The sequence below is a fragment of the Entelurus aequoreus genome, linkage group LG07 (assembly GCF_033978785.1).
Source record: "Entelurus aequoreus isolate RoL-2023_Sb linkage group LG07, RoL_Eaeq_v1.1, whole genome shotgun sequence".
In the NCBI taxonomy this organism is placed as follows: domain Eukaryota; kingdom Metazoa; phylum Chordata; class Actinopteri; order Syngnathiformes; family Syngnathidae; genus Entelurus; species Entelurus aequoreus.
The window spans coordinates 29829061-29847571 of NC_084737.1; the positions used below are offsets into that span (position 1 = coordinate 29829061).

Genomic DNA, 18511 nt, shown 5'->3' on the forward strand with positions numbered 1-18511 from the left:
GCATCCGGCTCACGTCGGAAAGAAAATATCAAAGATCATCTTAATTTTATTTTTTTAATTTAACCTCTATCGCCATCGCCATCGCCATCCAAACACCACACGCGGTTCCACCGGTTTCCATTTAGAGAGCAAGTCTCTAAAAAAACTGTGAAAATGCTGAATTATTTGTTTTATATGACTGTACATATATAAATATATAATATTTAAAACGATATCTGTATTTCAAAGTCCAGTATTTCGTGTTTCCTCTTTTTTTTATTTCCTATTTTCCTCTCTCGCCCTCTCTTTCTGTCCCTCTCTCTCTCTAATCCAAACCAAATCACAAAAAGGATCGACAACATTTTAAAAAACATCAAGACTGATTTTTTGCTGACTTTTTTTGTGGAAAGATAATCGCCATGCAGACAGGAATGTTTTGGACGTAAAGACAGGTTGAATCCAGGATACTTTAATATCCTTCAACGACAAAAAAAAAAAAAAAGAAGAGGACTTTTGGGTGAAATGATTTCTTTTATTATTAATTTTAAAAATTTCAGAGGCTCTTATTGTATGTTCGACTGTATGTTCTCGAGGCTGCAATGCTATGTTGTTTATCTGTGTAGTGCAATGCATTTTCTATTATTTAATTCATATTATGTAGTATGGCCCGAACTGTAAACTAGAATATACCTGTATGTTTTTTCCTTTTTGTCCAAGAAGGATTCTGTCATGCAACTGCAATGATTGTAAACCATTAAAGTCAGTGAGTATTACACATGGATGCACACTCTTTTTTATTTGTGTCGTGCCAAGCTTGTAACTTTGCTGCACTATAATGTTGTGGTGTTGAATGGCGTATCCTGCAGTTATGTTTTCATAAATAAATGATAATGAAAATGATCAAATATTCCAATCACTCAGCCACTGGAACTCTTCCCCCCATCACCCACCGCCACCCACCATCACTGCTGTACGACGATGCCCGGCTCCCAGCACCATCAAGCGGATGTGCACGCAGCCTGAGGTGCCTCCTGGCAAAGTGCGTGATTAAAACCCTATCAGGCATCATGGAGTCTAACTGATGGCATGCGAAATGCTGCACTGTCTTCTTGCCGTGTGCTATTTAAGACGGCAGCGATGCCCATTTTTCTACCCGGACTCATTTGCTGATGCACATGCACAGCTACCATATGTCCGCATGTGCAGAGACTAGGCTACTGCAGGGGGGAAACACTGACATCTCACTCTCTGCGGTTTTTCATTTGTAAATAAACATTTCTATACTTTATTATTGCATATTGTGCAGACCTATTACACTGATATCGCACTATGTGCTTCTTCATTTGTAAATAAACAATTCTATACTTTATAATTGCATATTGTGCAGACCTATTATACTGATATCTCACTATGTGCTTCTTCATTTGTAAATAAACAATTCTATACTTTATAATTGCATATTGTGCAGACCTATTACACTGATATCTCACTATGTGCTTCTTCATTTGTAAATAAACAAATATATAGTTTATTATTGCATATTGTGCAGACCTATTACACTGATATCTCACTATGTGCTTCTTCATTTGTAAATAAACAAATATATAGTTTATTATTGCATATTGTGCAGACCTATTACACTGATATCTCACTTTGTGCTTCTTCATTTGTAAATAAACAATTCTATACTTTATTATTGCATATTGTGCAGACCTATTACACTGATATCTCACTATGTGCTTCTTCATTTGTAAATAAACAATTCTATACTTTATTATTGGATATTGTGCAGACCTATTACACTGATATCTCACTATGTGCTTTTTGATTTGTAAATATACATTTATATAGTTCATTATTGTAAATATTATAGTATTTCGCGGTCATGATTTTTTTTTTTTTTCAGAAAAACATGTAAAGTGACTTTGGGTACTTAGAAAAGCGCTATATAAATCCCAGGTATTATTATTATTATTATTATTGCATATTGTGCAGACCTATTACACTGATATCTCACTCTGTGCTTCTTCATTTGTAAATAAACAATTATATAGTTTATTACTGCATATTGTGCAGACCTATTTCACTGATATCTCACTATGTGCTTCTTCATTTGTACATAAACAATTCTATAGTTTATTATTGCATATTGTGCAGACCTATTACACTGATATCTCACTATGTGCTTCTTCGTTTGTAAATAAACAATTCCATACTTTATTATCGCATATTGTGCCGACCTATTACATTGATATCTCACTCTGTGCTTTTTGATTTGTAAATATACATTTATATAGTTCATTATTGTAAATATTATAGTATTTCGCGGTCATGAATTGTCTCTATGGGCTGCAGCACGCATGCACGTATTTAGAAATATTCATGCGTAGTTGGAGAGGTTTCAAATTCGATTTTACATCCATGAGATTCACAAATGTTCTTTGAACTTGAGTGTTCATGATAATAGTAGTTATATTTTCAACTCTGATATTTTTAATAAAACAAAAGACAAACATACACAACAATGAAGGGCAATTGCACTGCAATTACCAAATGTTATGCCACATCCACAATTCTCCAGCATAAAGTCGAATTATCCAAAATGTGTCACAGCGAAGTAGTTCAATTAAAGCAACTTTAGCTCCTTTATATTTCACGCAAATTTGTAAATTGTTCTTTTATCGCGCCAAAATAATCAATAACCATGTTGTTATTTGATAGGTGAAAAGTTGCGACGCATCCAGTTGAAAATATAGCAACTTTTTTATTTTTGATTATATTGATTTGAACACGAGCTGACTTTGTTTTGTTGTTGTTGTTTTTTTTGCCCCATGCAGGACTGTTTGGGGTTCCCGTGCAAAAAAAAAAAAAAAAAACAAAAAAAAAGTTGTGAGTCTCCTGATTTTACCCTTGACCATGACTATGCAGTCACTTTGACCTTGACATGGCAGAAGATTGTGCATAATGGATAGGGGGCTGGACACCGATGCCGGCGGTTTGTTTGCGGGCAAACAAGGTGTTATTTTCTCGTCTAGACAGACAAGCTTAATGACATGCCATAAATACATAAAAAAGGGGAAGTCAGGAGAAAATCCTCTGACCTGCATTTTTGACCATCTCTCAGAGCCTTGCATTAACATTTGGTCTCTGCTCTTTTGTCTCTCTCTTTTCTTTTTTCTTTAAACAGAAGCCCACCTAAAAGTAGCTCCTGTGGCCTCTGGAAGTCACGGTTGATATTGAGGTGTGTATTTTTGACCAGGCAGCACAGGTAGCACATTGAAGCTCTCCCAGCAACATATAAGCCCCAGCGAGCAGCCAGAGGGAATGAATAACATCACCACGTCGTCCTCAATTCAACCATTAAAGGTAAGCCTGTTTTCTCCTAATATATATGTGTGGCAGCAGGGCCCACTTGGACTTTTACTTGATTATTTATCTTTTCAATCTCACTCCAAACCGACTATGTACTGACAACTGTTCACCATAGTACAAAATACTAACAAAAAAAAAAGTATTTTGTTTATTATTTAATAATGGTTTGAGAGCAAGCTTATATGGGGAAGTTGTTTCATAAACTACATTTGTAATTGTTGATATTTTACAACGAGGATTGCAACGTGCAAAATGTTGGCAAACTTACTTAACTTTAGCTCCAAATAATTTCGCAGTACTAATTAAACACAACGTTTGGATAGAAGAAGTGCATTGTTGTTCAATAGTAAATGCATCTTTAAACGTTAGCATTTCATAGCACAACCTAAAAAATGTACAAAAAATAGTATATTTTGGGGGTATTGTTTAACAACTAAAACACCGCAACAACATGATTACTAATAGGAAAAGTTGTGTACAAGTTAATATTTTTAATCCTTTACCGGTAGAATCAACCAACTCATAAATTCTAAATTAATCTTTTTTGTGTGTGGTTCACAACAAAATCATGCGTCCCCTTATAAAAGACAAATGTCATTACATTATTTTAAAAAAAATAACACATACACACATTTGCATAAATAAAGACTAGTCTTTGTTTAGTGACTTGCTTAAACACTGTTTTTTTTTTGTTTTTCTTTAAATCCAAACAGTGCTTCTGCCATTGTGTGTGTGTGTGTGTGCGTGGGCGTGTGCGTGTGTGTGTGTGTGCGTGGGTGAGTGTGTGTGTGTGTGTGTGTGTGTGTGTGTGTGTGTGTGGGCGTGTGCGTGTGCCTGAGTGTGTGCGTGGGTGTGTGCGTGTGCGTGTGCGTGTGTGTGTGGTGGTGTGTGTGTGTGTGTGTGTGTGTGTGTGTGTGTGTGTGTGTGTGTGTGTGTGTGTGTGTGTGTGTGTGTGTGTGTGTGTGTGTGTGCGTGTGCGTGGAGCACCAGGCCTCTGTGAGAGCTATGGAAAGGGGGCTGATAACCTCTGGTGGTGACCAGTGGAAAATATCAGGAAGTGCAATTGCTTGCTTGCCTGCAATAGAAACACAAATTACACAGCAGTGACTAACTCGCTTTCCGTGTATTTTTCTGACTTTTGACTTTGTGATGGATTTTTTTATTTTTATAAAAATGTCAGCATAAATAGTTGGACAATTAAAGCGAGAATATAATTGTGTATGAATGAATACCAGCCAGGAGTTAATGGTAGAGTAAAAGTAGTAGTTTTATTCCATATAAGGAATTCTAATATAATATCCACTTTTTACATAAATGCCAGTAAATAAATAAGGGCTTAGTTCACAATTTATTATAAATATGGTTGAGTGCATATGATGCGAAAAGGATAACAAAAGAGACAGAACATATATTTGCTTTGAACAATTAATTACGGTTTTATTTATTTATTTTTTTGATATTGAAATATGCCTGATTTAATTTGAACATGCGTACATTGACAATATGGTACATGACGTATTTCCAGTTTCTCAGTACATGTCCCAAAAGAAGTAGGAAGAAGCTGATCCAATTTAGTATTACCCTTTTTAAATGTCATAGTAGTTTTTAGCACATTTGTTCCCGTCCTGTGCTCACTTTAGTGTTTATTTACACACTCTGATGAATCCGTCTGTAATTAATTGAAGTGAGATAATTATGGATATATGTGTGGACGTTTTAATTAATTTCTTTTTGGGACAATATTTGTGAATTATTTAAGTAATTAACAAATAGCTTTAGCATTTCACTACTACTCATATGAACGTGAAAATAATATACGTTTTAAAAAGTCAGTGTTTGTTAACTATTTAAATAATGACTTTATACAACTTTTTTTTTATTTGAAAGTGATATACAGTACGTCATAGTATAAAGGGGCACCTTTATGAATTTCCTGAATGATATTATTTTATGAACAAAACCTTATTTTATTTTATTTTTAATCAGCATTCCTAGATGATTTGTGCGCGCGTCTATAGTTGCGTGTTATGTGAGCCCGTTTAAAAGATAATCCCGAGTGAAGTTTTCAAGTTAAACTTTAGCACTTTGCTTGTGCGAATTTGTTGGCCTTCCTCCTGGCTGTTTCTCTCCCTTGAAGGAAGCTTTAAAAAGGATTGCACAAGGCCATAACAACCTGCCTTCACAGAATCAAAGAGAGAAAATGGGAAGAAAGGCCTTTTGTTTGGGGCTATTGCCCTGTCTGGACAGGACCAATGGATTCCAGGAGGGTAATTCCATTATCGAGGAGACGGTGTACTAGACAGTGACCTTGACTGTCTCTATGCTCGATATACTTGGCTTTTTTTTCTCGCTTGCTGGGCTTTTTCCCCCTTAATGAGAGCAAATGGATGTTGGAGCCAGCTATGACATCATCCAGAGCAAGCAGGAGATGCCCCGAGCAGACCCCGCATTAGTTTGAAAGTCAACTGCGGACATTTGGGAGCTGAGAACCGCACTTGTGCGTAAAAGGACACCCAAAACATGGCCCTATTTTCCGTAAGGTAAAGAGACGACTTCAACCTCCCCCTCTCTCTCTCTCTCTCTCTCTCTCTCTCTCACACACACACACACACACACACTCACACACACACACACACACACACACACACACACACACACACACACACACACACACGCTAACACACACACACACGCATATGGCTGCCTGTGCAGGGCCATTTTGCAGTAAACGTCACAGTGGATTGTTTGGCTTCTGCTATTTATTATTATAAGGGTTTGAAGCGCCATGGCGTATTAACGCTCCACATAAGACCAAAGCATTAAGAATTAATGTAAAAGTACGCACAGCAGTTATACACTCTGAAAATATAGATCTATTTAAAAAAAAAAAAAAAAAAAGAAGCAATATAGGCCAATGCATTGACAAAGAAGCAACGATAATTAACCAAATTAACTCTCTTCTTTTCACCATTTTCCCCTTTCTATTTGTGTACCAGAGATGACATTAACTTTATGGCTCTCAAATGTCGACTAGCTTGCAAAAAAAAAAAAAAAAAAAAAAAGTTTCCCCAAATACTGTTTCAACGATTGCTACAGTTCTCACATAACACTGCACTGGCACATTTGAAGCACGTAACGAGCACTTTTAAAGCACGCAGCAGCTCTGCTCACTTCTTGTTGCCAGAGCTGACAGTTAATTATATCACTGTATTTTTTTCTTCGCTTATTTAAATTCTTTGCTTTTTTTTTTCGGCCGTCTATAACTACTACTTAGGCATCCAGTATGCGCATCCGAGCAGTGCACACACTTTGAACACATTTGGATAAGACTTTATTCCCACTATCATTTCCATACATATATATTTGTAATATTTAAACAATTTTGAGTTCAAAACCAAGTTCAAGCACACGTGAACTTGGGTTGATCATAACTTGCGCGCCGCCTGCTTGTATCATAACAACTTTTTTTCTTCCACTCTTGCACAACTCCCACTGTTTGGCTTTATTTTGCAACTTTTTATAAGGTTTCAAACATCTCCAATATCAATATGTGATATTCTTTAGTTTGCCGTGTCTATTTCTAACTTTTTTTTGTTATCTTTCAAGTTTCTAAATTATACATGTTGCATATAGCAGTTGTGGAATTGTTGAATTCATGCAAAAAATTTCGGGATGCATTTTGGCGTCGTAGTTCCCTGCACGTGGATACGTTTGAGTATTACATTTTTATGATGCAAGTTTTGATGTGTAAAAACTAAATTTCCGCCCATAAAGTTAGTGAATGTTTTTAAAGTATTTTTTAAAAACCTTGCTCGCCCTTATCACGTGATCACATGTTTGTTGAAGAGACTCCACAAATCAACTAATTAGCGCAGACGATAGAGTCTCAGTTATAAGTCCCCTGTTATCCTGTAAAAATCATATAAAAGAATTGTGAGAGTTATAACAACCACCAGAGTTAGTTTATTGAGGTATCTGTTAAACTTGTTCATGTGAGGTGTACTATAGAATATTAGGTGAAATATACCCTCTTAAAGTAACCTTGTATAGAATGGCGTCCCCTCCATTTTTTTTTATTTTTTTTTAACAGAGCCACTAACTTCAACCTGCTGACCCCCTCTTACTGTAAATAGTGCAATGAGCATCAGTCTTTTCTTTAAAACAGGCTTGTAAAATTGGGACATCACGTCTTTATGTGACAAGGAATTCAACCATAATTTGGTACAAGATGCCACATACAAGCCTCATCGAAAGAAAGAAAGAAAGAAAGAAAGAAAAAAAAACAGTTTTCATGAGATACAGCATTTAAGAAAAAATAAAAACTTTTGCCAGCTTGTAAAGGTATTAAACGAGGCCACGGACAGCTCATTTAGTAGTGTGGGAGGTTTTTTTTTTTTCCTCTTTTTTTTTTTTTTCTTCTTCTTTTTTTCCAACAAAAGAAGGCGTTTGCAGCAGCACTGCCTCCTTTCGGCCCCGTGACTCAAATCCGAAAATGAAAAATGATAGTACATTTTGTTTTGAAATAAAAACATATTTACGGTCATTAAAAAAAAAAAAAAAAAACAAACAAACAAACAAAACAACATATAAAGCGGCGATATAGAGAAGTTAACGTTTTGTTTTGTCTGAGCAGCGGAGAGTGGGTGGTACCCCGTGTAGCAGAACTTGGCCCGGACACGTGGTCTGAGGGTGACCAATCAGGAGCCCCCCCAGGTTTAACTATGTTAAATGTCAGATTGCAATAAACTAGAAGCTGTTGGTCGGGCCCGCGGAAATGGGCGAGCATAATCTCCTTAATCCGGGGTTTGTGGGACCTTTGGTAAACATCCACACTGGAGACACCTTTTATTTTCCCAATTTTCGAGCCTCGGGGGGACAACTGGCGGGGCTGCCGTCTCTCTCCTACCCGAGGAGGGACAACGTTTGCTCCCTCCCGTGGAATCCTTCGGAGCCGTGCAATGGATACTCCCAGTCCTACTTCAGCAGCCCGGTGTCCATTAACCCCTCCTTCAACCGATCGTGTGAGATCAGCAGAGCCGAGGAGGCCAAGTGTTACTACGGCAACGGAGCCAGGGAGGCGTGCAGCGGCGGCGGCGGCGGCGGCGGCTCAGGTGGCCTGAAGCGGGAGGACAGCAGGGCGAGGGACACATCCTCCTCATCCCTCGCATCCGATCACGGGATGCACGCCGGGATTGGCCCCGCGGCCGCCTCCGCCGCCACAGCCGCGGCCGCCTTCTCCAAATACGAGTACGGCAGCGAGCAGTTGACGCAGGACCCTCCGTCCTGTCAATCCATGGAGTCCGACTCCAGCTCGTCATTGCTCAATGAGAACAGCAAGCCTCCATCCAGCGACACGCAGAGCCTGGTGTCCCCGGGAAGCCATGCGAACAACATAGCCGCAGGCGGAGGTAGGTGCTGCATCCTTTTGTGCATCCTTTATAATCATATATGTGCAAAAAAAAACAAAACAAAAAAAAAAACACGACGGATGTATAGAAATGCGTCATTATAGGACTTGCGTGGTGCGCACACGCCACTAGGGGTTGCCCTAAAGTACTCCTCACGCCATGTGCTTTTTGTGCGTCCACTCCACCGTGGAGAACCCGTTTCCCTCCTTCCCAAGGCCATCATCATCATCTTCCTGCATGCTCGCACCTCATCCGTGGCACTTATGTCTCTTAGTGGGCGCTTAAAAATGGCGCGCTAACGTTCATGATGGAGCATAAGAAGAGAGCTGAGATCCGCCTCTCCAAGACTTTTTACCCTCTCCCTTGTAAACGGGATTAATATCTGTTGCATGTGTACTCAAGACTAATTTAACGTGCTGGGAAACGGGCAAATAAAGCGGGCACCGGGTTAATTATCACGTTAATGCAACTTTAACTGCAACAGTAAAACTTTGTGCGACACAAAGCGCTCTGTTGGCCTGCGTGGAGGAGCAGAAATGAAAGATGTTTATTTTGCATTTTGCTTCCTGCTGTTATGTGGAAGATGATATCGACGCCGGAAGGGATAAAACAAATTGCATTATAGGCTTTGTCTGATTCCTAATGCAAAGCAGTATTCATGTCTGCAAACATGATGCGATATATTCATGCCCCTTGATTATTTTAGATTGCTAAATGAATTAGTAACTCTCAGAGAGCCACCCCCCCACCCCCCACCCCCATAGACATGACGCCCCTCCAGACTCCCCATAACCTTGGAGGTGACCGTGATTTTGCAACTGTGGTGACTAATGCGGTGCACGCTCCTCCTCCTCCTTCCCTACTTCTTCACCATCTTCCTCCTCTTCCTTCCTCCAGGTGCCCCGTGGTACCCGATGCACACCCGGACCAGGAAGAAGCGCAAGCCCTATTCCAAACTTCAGCTGGCCGAGCTGGAGGGCGAATTCATGCTGAACGAGTTCATCACCAGGCAGCGGCGGAGGGAGCTCTCGGACCGGCTCAACCTCAGCGACCAGCAGGTCAAGATCTGGTTCCAGAACCGCAGGATGAAGAAGAAGAGACTCATGCTGAGGGAGCAAGCTCTGGCCTACTTTTAGTGGTGATGCGGCTGCGGGAAGGTGAATCCGTTATAAAAAAAACAAACAAACAAAAAAAAAGAAAAACAAAGAAAAAGTACTAAAAAGAGCCAAACCTTCTCATATGGGTCTTCTTTCTGTGCATGCACACCTTCATGTCCATCTCTCACATTACGCTCATAGTTTTTCTTTTCCTCTTCATCACATTCTCTTATACGTTTGCTGCCATCGCACAATTTCTGGGTTTGGGGCTTCTATAGTTTTAGAGTTGACTACGACTCCCTAATTTGAGGAAAATGTGTTCGCAATAACACCTTAATTGAGCGTTTCTGTGTGCGCGTGTGTGTGTGCGCGAGAGTGGGAAGTTTTTTTTTATTTTTATAAGGCCTCTTTTTTTTGTTTGACAAAAAAATACAATTGAAAAAAAAAGAAAAGCCCCTCAGGGTGGTTGCATCCACGCAATTATTCCGTGAATGTGTTAAAAGTGGAATCCACTTCCACACACACTAAAATGTGTGCAGGACATCCCATATGTGGGCCACGCACGTTCATGGTCACGGGCAGGAAGCCTGCACGAAGGCTTAAAAGTCGCGCAAACTCAGTGCATATATCGCCTTTATTGATAATATGCATTGCAATGATTCAATTGGATTAAAAAAAACAACAACAATATTTTAGCCAACTGATGTCCATGTCCAGATTTTAAAAGACTAAACAATATTAATTCATGTATTTAGGACTGTAAAGGTGCGCCCCCTTTTTTTTTTAAAACAAAACAAGGCCTTTGTATACTTTTTGGTGCTCACATAAGTAGATATCTTAATGAATAAAACCAATAATAGCAGTACGTGTGTGCTCCCTTATAGCGGGGCGAATGCAGTGCGCCATCTGTCAAGTCTAACGAGTAAACTGTAGCAGTGAGCAGTGTATTTGCAGCATGTTATTAATGTGAAATAATTATAAGTCATATTAAGCGGGACACTTTTTTTTATTATGTATTTCACTTTTTACTTCATCTATATATATATATATATTTTAACATTTTTCCTTCTTGTACAATTTCAAACATGAACAAGCGTTTTTCCGTAATCAACAACGAATGTATAATTGTTTACGTTATGATATTCTGGGAAGGGCCAACACATATGGAGGCGGAAGGATGCGCGCTCTCGCGGGGGCCTTTCTCCGTGTTGTCCCTTTTTCCCCCCCACCTTGTACTCGTGTATAACTTTGTAAAATGTAATTATACTCATGTTACTCGATTGTTTGGATCCGGCTATCCTCGCAGGGTCCGTTATTGCTATACGTAATGGTGCTTTATGTTATTGATCGTCTTGAACAATAATGTTGCATTCCGTAGCCTATCTGGCGTCGTAGAGGGGTTGGAATTGTAGGCCTATTATATTATATACTGCCAAAAGTTTCTTATAAACAAAAGTATCCCCCCACCCCAAAAAAAAAATAAAAAAAAATAGACATTGTACCCTCAGTGTAGTAGTCGTTTGTCATGATGGTTCATTTGATTTCGTCCCTCATTTGCATTCCTTTCTTTGCGCTTGTAAGGATTGCTTCATTGTCTTGTATAAAGTAATACTGATATGAATGTATATGCGTACGGTCTTCAATAAACAGAATATTGCAACGTTTATGGCTTGTTCCCTCAGTCTTGTCATTGGGGCCCGACTGGTGTGATTACGTTACTGGACCCTGACATGTTAAATGCTCCCAAAATATACGCGTCGGCGGCAGTGAAGTGCAGATCTGAACAGTAAATGGCACATTTGGAAGTATTTGAGGGGGTGTTTTGTTGGCTCATAATTGCACACGCTGTGCACAAGAAGCAATAGGAGCCCACACAGGCCGGCCTTGTTTTATTATAGGGACGCCTTATATGCATAAAAAAATGTAGACAACTCTTCATTCAAAAAAAAAAATACAAACAATAAAAACAAAAAAAAACCATAACAAATTGTCTTGGAATATGGATGTACATTTACTTGTGATTTTAAAAAAAACTTAACATATGCCTATAAGATTCGGCTAAATATGTGTAAAGTCACTAATGGGGTTATAAGCCCACCGGACCCATACTTTTTTTTAACTTGCACCCTCTGCCCTGTAGAAGTGTTCACACATGCATATTAAATGACTTTATTGCATAAACGTAACACCCGCAAAGCTTTCCCTACTGGTAAGGAAGAGTAAAGCAATGGATTGCTGTGTGTTAGATTGTGAGTGTGTATGTGTGTATGCATGTGTGTATGTATGTGTGCCCTTTCCTTCTGAGCTGCATGCATGTGTGTGCCCTCAGCAGTGGAACCGTTTGCTGTTTGTTGTCTTTTCAGGCCACTCTCACTCGCCAACTATATCCTACATTAATTAAGCCAGTGGAAATGGACTTGTCAAGGCACGAATGGCTTTGAGCTCATAGTTGTTGACTGTTTATTTCTTATATCGGGGCCTCTTGTGAGCTATTTCGTTAACTCGTGCATATTCAAATTCACCAAAAATCCGGTCTGATCAAATGTATTGATCTAATATTCTGTATTATTTTAAATGGTGGGACAACGTAGAATGCTTTTTTTTTTTTTTGCAAAGAAAAAAAAAACAAAACCTCCACGTTGGCATATTTTTGGAGAACCACTTTTTTGTGGCTCGCAGATGATAACAAACAGCTGGAGTTGAAGAATCCCGCACATGGAATTCCTCAAATATGTCCACGCAGGACTTCAACCCTAAATCCACGTCACTCGTCACGTCCCGACCCGCTTCACTTGCTTCGACTTTTTTTTCTCCAAAATCATAGCTGAAGTAAATACATCCCGCATTGAACGCAACGCCCAAACATAGTAAGGACGGCGATGGAATAATCAGGAGTGATTTGAGTGCATCAGGAAAATTTTAGCTGGCCATAAAGGGAGATAAATAGGTTCCTTCATGTTTGTTTGTTGCCTTGTGAAGTGACCTGCCGGTGTGCGTAATGGATGCAAAATGCTCCATCTTGCTCCTTTGCTTGGCCTACACAACCTCTGTTGGGCACATTTTTAAACAACCAAGGTCAGTCCCAGACACCTAAACACCAACAACAACAAAAAAGCGTCGTTAAAATCAAATTCAGACATTCTAGAACATAACGGTAGATTATATTGCATTGTATACGTCTAAAGCGTATTGTCATTGTGTAGTTTTTTTTTGCACATGCCTACATGTGTGCGTGTTTGCCAACACTTGCAGAAATGTTTGTGGATTCCTGCCTAGGCGTTGTTAAGTTAGGGAGGCTTGATGTTGTCTCAACACGCAACTTTAACTTGAACTTCTCCAAGCAAACTTTGGCTGAGTTGCCTCTTTTTTTTTTTTTCCATTTTTGCCTTCTTCCCCCTTTGTCTCAATATGAGTTTTGCGTTCGCACATTCGCCTGTAGTGTGTGCGTGTGCGTGCGTGCGTGCGTGTGTTCTAATTGGCTGCATTCACTCTCCCCCAATAAAAGAAAACCCCCTGAAAAGAAAACAGTGGTCAGTGCGGGGGAACCTTGAAACATCCGGATAGTAAAAGCCTGCTGGGGGCTTTGCAGGACTTTGGAACAATAGCTGTGTGTCACTGCATGCTCAGGACCAAGTTTGACTTTGAGACTGACCAAATGTGTTTATGGCGGCCTGTCTCCACGTCTCAAAGGTCAGTGAGCTTCACGGTGCCCTTCGCAGAGAACTTGTGTCACATGGGCCACATATAGAGCTGCTCCATATACCTTTGTGGCGCGAAAAGTAGACACCATGCAGTGTTGTTCCTGCCTTGCTGTGCGTGGATGCGCGTGCATGTGCATGTGTGTGTGTGTGTGTGTGTGTGTGTGTGTGTGTCCAGCACCGGTCGAATAGTTCACATAAGAAAAAACAGAAGAGGTCCATTTCGCTTGTCTCCTTTCCACGCTGTCATTTATTGATTTTGACATGATGTTGAGATGAGTTGCCATATATATATATATATATATATATATATATATATATTTCTCACATCTTCTCACTTCGCAACGAGCTTGTTTCATTGCTGCCTTCACACTGCCAAGCACTTGTCTCTAATTGACAGAAAAGAAGGGGGGGGAAACATTGTGGAAAAAAAATAAAATTTAATTAAAAAAAAAAGAGCCACAAGAAGGCGTCACGTGACCACTACAGCTTTTTTTATAATATTGTTGTTTTTAGTCTGTTGTGAGCATTTAGGTGTCAGGTCAGTGCAGTGACGTTGTTGTAAATGTTTGTTGTGCAATGTATATTATTTGTATTCATCGTTTTTGATCAAATATAGGAGCTTTAACGCATGATCTTTTCTCAAAAGTTTGAAAAGTATTCATTCCACATCGTCCTTAAATTGATTCCCTAAAACAATTCACTAAACGTCAAAGTATATTTTTACTTAACTCACTTTTACAGAAAATTTAAATTTGTTTTTATCCGTCCTCACTAAAGATAGTTTAATAGCTCGTTGTCATGTATTTACTCAACACATATACAGTTGACGTTAACTTCACACACAAACACATTTTCTCTGAATCAACCATTTCCATTTATGCCTAATTCGTGTGTAAAAAGGTGTGTGTGTGTCTCTCTAGTTTTAAAAATGAACTATTGTGTGTGTGTTAGGGTTTTGTTAAAACAAACTTTAGATTTCCTTTGTCACTCAAAAGCAACAAATCAATAATAATGACCATGATAATAATAATACTAATGGATTAGATTAGTGTGTTTTTCTAGGAACTCAAAAAGTAAATAAATAAAATAGAAATAAAAACACACGAATATATTTAAACAATAGTTCCCCCCCATTGCAATCCAATAATTGTCTTTGACGTGGGAACACTTTTCAATTATTCATTAATATCATACAGTTTAAAATAGAATATTAGTTTAACCATTCCAAAGCTCTTTTGTTTTTTAGACCGTATATGTGACATAACAATGAAAAGTATCCAATTCGTCTACAAAAATGTGTTGTGTTAAAATAAAAATATCATGTTTCGTTTGTCACCTAAAAGGATATTTAACTGGAAGCAATAAGCTCCTGGCTGATATCACCACATATCTTTTAAAGGCACAAAAAAGCAGCTCTAAAATATATTTCACTTTTTGACAACACCTGTCTCCAAAGAAGTATTCAAGCCATTCCTTTTGGGGGCAAAGACCATTTCAGAAAATTTTACACTTAATTTTCTAAATTGCTGAAAAATTAACGTGCACTCTCAAAAAATAATAAACGACCGATTGCTAGTGACGCGCAATTATTACATACTTAATTATAATAATAAAGGGCAAGTCACCACGTGATTGTGAGAGCTTTATGTGCTCGCAGGGGTAGGAGAAATACACTCTGGAGATGAAAGTCTCTTATCTTGCGAGCTTTTGTTGTAGCCACAGAGGCTTCACGCGTGGTGCATTCACGGAGAGCTCAGTAAAAAAAAAAAAAAAAAAAAAAAGGAAGAAGAAAAAAAACAAGCCTCTTTAGTGTGGCTTGAAAGTGTTCGCAACCTCATGCAGCCAAGTTTAACAGGCCGACTTACATCCAATTAAACTTATCTAGGCCATGAGGGGACAGTAACATGATTACACGGGCTTTCCCCCCACGGTGAGCCGGCCCACAGGCAAAGAGAGGGCGGCCATTCTGCGTGCAGGGTCTGCTCCTGTTTTGGATCCTCGGTGTAAAGGGGGTGGGGGCGCTCTAAATTGGTGTTGTGCAACTTCATAAAAAAAAATTAAAAAACGCTTTTATTTTTAAGCACATCATCTTAACAAGAGGGTGACAACTCAGTTAACCATTGTAATTACGCGGCGAGTTTGCAATACATTGCTTAAATTCCACAGAGAAGGCTTTTACGCAAAGTGGGGCGAATGCATGGGGACAAAGCCTTCTAATATTGCATAATCAGTTAAAACAAGCTTTAGAGTCTCCATGGTATGGATAATACAAGGTCTGACATTTGAGTGCAAACAGTCTTTTGGTGCAACCAAAATAGGCTGTCCAGGGTCCTACTGCGAGCAGAATATCAGCTGCTGTGAGTCAGCCATCCAAGGAAATAAACACATGATAAACCTCATTCTTTGGTAATCTGCGCGCACCAGTGCAGCGATAGGCAGCCTTAAAACCCCCACTAGACAAATATTTCCAAGTGATGGACGTTTGCTGCTCACATTTTGACACATTATGACAAACGCCCCAATGTAAATGCTGCAAAAGGGCCCATTGGCCGTCGCTTTAGACGCTTTAATTCGTGCCGGGAAGTCCTTTGCACCACATAAGTTTTTATTCCATTTCTTGTTTTATTATTATCGCTGGATCACTTATTCATGGCTTAGATTGACGAAGACATACATGCACGACAGCGTGGATGCAACCTGATAGCATGTCCGATTAAAAGAATAAATAATATGTTCTTAACAGTCTTGTATAGCATCTGCCGCGCATATGTCATCACGCGTAAATATTGTTTTAGTCCTGTTGTTCAGACCTCAAGGAAATATCTGGGATACTTTTTACATCCACTTTGAATATTTTTTTTAACTGAATGCTATACCTTTTTTTTTTTAAACAAAATTTGTGCAGCGTAGTGTTTTGTTTAGATAATCTACAGGTGACTGAAATCAAAATTCCCCTCATTCTCAGCCTTTATGTTTTTTTGTAGAACAAAAGGATTTAGTGTTACTAGAGCCATTGCAAGTTTTATGGTGGACGTAGAGACAATTTTAGTGGTCAAATTCAAGTGCTGTGTCTGGACAGCTGTCTGCTTTCTTTGTACTTGGATGCATCATGTGAGACAAGCTTTTGTCACTAAGGGCAGTAAACAAGCTAATGCCATTACCACCTTTTTTTTTTATTTTTACAAACACTATACTCTACTACTACTACTTCTACTACTACCAATACTATCTTCTTGTGTGTTACCTTCACGTGCAGCTGGGATATCTTAAACCCCCAAATGCATATTGTTTTTTGACTCGTATAGTAATCATTGGTGCATTTTTGTGCTATCAAAATATTGGATAATAATTCAAAAGTCCACTGTTGGATTTCGGAAGTGTCCAATAATCATAAACAATGGGCCATTATATTAATTCCACCGTGTGATTGTATCTGTTAGTCTATAAAGAGTGCAAGACGGCCCTCAACAGAACTGTTAAAAGTTTACAACGAGGCTGGAAATAACACACAAACGCATTTTTATTTTATTTTTTCAAAACCACTCGTTAATTTATTAAAAAAAAAAAAAAAATAACAATCACACTGGCTGATTAATTTCGACATTTAGCTGCAAAAATACAACAAGCTGGGACTTATATTTTAGGTCAAAAGAGATCAGCAGGACATAAAAATCGACACGTTTGAATATCTCCATAACAAATGCAACAATGTTATGTCACCTGAAATGAGCAAAACGACAATATGGTAGGAATAAAATTATCCGAGGTGTTGCATTTTCTTACTGGAAAGAGAGGCAAAGAGGTCCCAGCTGGTGGTTCTTCTGATCCAAAGTCAAAGCACATCCGAGAAGATTTACCTCACATTTTTGTGTATTCTGCGTGTTAGTTTAACAGCACGTTTATTATAGACGATGAAGTGCAAGATGCATGCAAGTATTTTCATTTGAGCAGAACCCCCCACCCCCCCTTTCCCCCCCGTAAAATAGCATTTATAAGGAATTAATACGTTACGTAAAGCCTGCTGACACCTGTGTTTAATATACTCTCTGGAGCAACAGGCTCGCCCTGCATGGTCACCGGTGTGGAAATAAAACGGGAATCAAAACGCATCACGAATGCACTGACAGATCAGCGTGAAAGTGTCCTGCAGGATGGTCCTCCATGCACAAACAAGCGCCCATGGACTGCTGTAAAGTCCCTATACCTGCTGAAAAATCACGCACAGGCACACACACACACACACACACACACACAAACACACACACACACACACAAAACAATCATGATTAAGCCTGTTTATTGTGATATGCAATTGTTCTTTGACTGCTGTACCCACTGACGTGCTTAATATAGAGTGCACTTTTCAAAGGCATATTTTATATTACCGTGCGTAAATGTCAGTGTCAATAATGCTGTGGATAAAATGTAATGTTGGAGGATATGTCACATGTTAATAATCATAATAACAACACAGTGTCTTACCTGTGAGCCGCCACAATATACCGGAAAACCCATACATTACGCAAACAAAAGTATGGCTGACTAATTGTCACATTGTCCAAAGAAAAAAAATCCAAAAAATCCGCAAGTCTTGATTTTGTGTATGAAAATGATTCGTTTGAACACCACCCCACACCCCACCCCGCTCCCCCACCCCACACCTACACCACCACCGCCACACCAACCCACCCCCCGTGGATGTAACAAACCCCAACCACTCCTACACATGCAACTCTTCCAAATTGATATATGACAATATCTACTTTCGATCACGTGTCCGCCAGGCGACTTAGACGGATTGCGCGTCATCTCGCCTTCCCAAATTTTTCTCGAGTGCTGCAGCTCGTATCCAAAACATCTTTATCGACGGAGCGCGAAAGATGTTTAACTCTGTGAACCTGGGCAACTTCTGCTCCCAGACGCGCAAGGACCGGACATCCGACTTTGGGGACAG

General features: G+C 39.3%; 2 protein-coding genes across 2 annotated transcripts in view; both read left to right on the plus strand.

Annotated features, from left to right (window-relative positions):
• Positions 1 to 8125: 8125 nt before the first annotated feature.
• hoxc12a (homeobox C12a) lies at positions 8126 to 9895 on the plus strand. The gene is made up of 2 exons (XM_062052003.1): positions 8126 to 8759; positions 9657 to 9895. Exons 1-2 carry the CDS (start codon positions 8126 to 8128, stop codon positions 9893 to 9895), a joined length of 873 nt encoding a protein of 290 aa, XP_061907987.1.
• An 8542-nt stretch (positions 9896 to 18437) lies between these two features.
• The window catches only part of hoxc11a (homeobox C11a), a 1932-nt gene continuing 1858 nt past the window's right edge, over positions 18438 to 18511 (plus strand). The window contains exon 1 of the mRNA XM_062052004.1: positions 18438 to 18511. This exon is cut by the window's right edge and continues 497 nt beyond it. Coding sequence (XP_061907988.1) covers positions 18438 to 18511 — 74 coding nt within the window.

Bases quoted from the DNA above. Each gene is read 5' to 3' on its own strand.
- hoxc12a (XM_062052003.1), top strand. From the start codon at position 8,126: ATGGGCGAGCATAATCTCCTTAATCCGGGGTTTGTGGGACCTTTGGTA. The intron at 8,760-9,656 runs GTAGGTGCTGCA...TCCTTCCTCCAG, and splicing joins CAACATAGCCGCAGGCGGAG to GTGCCCCGTGGTACCCGATG.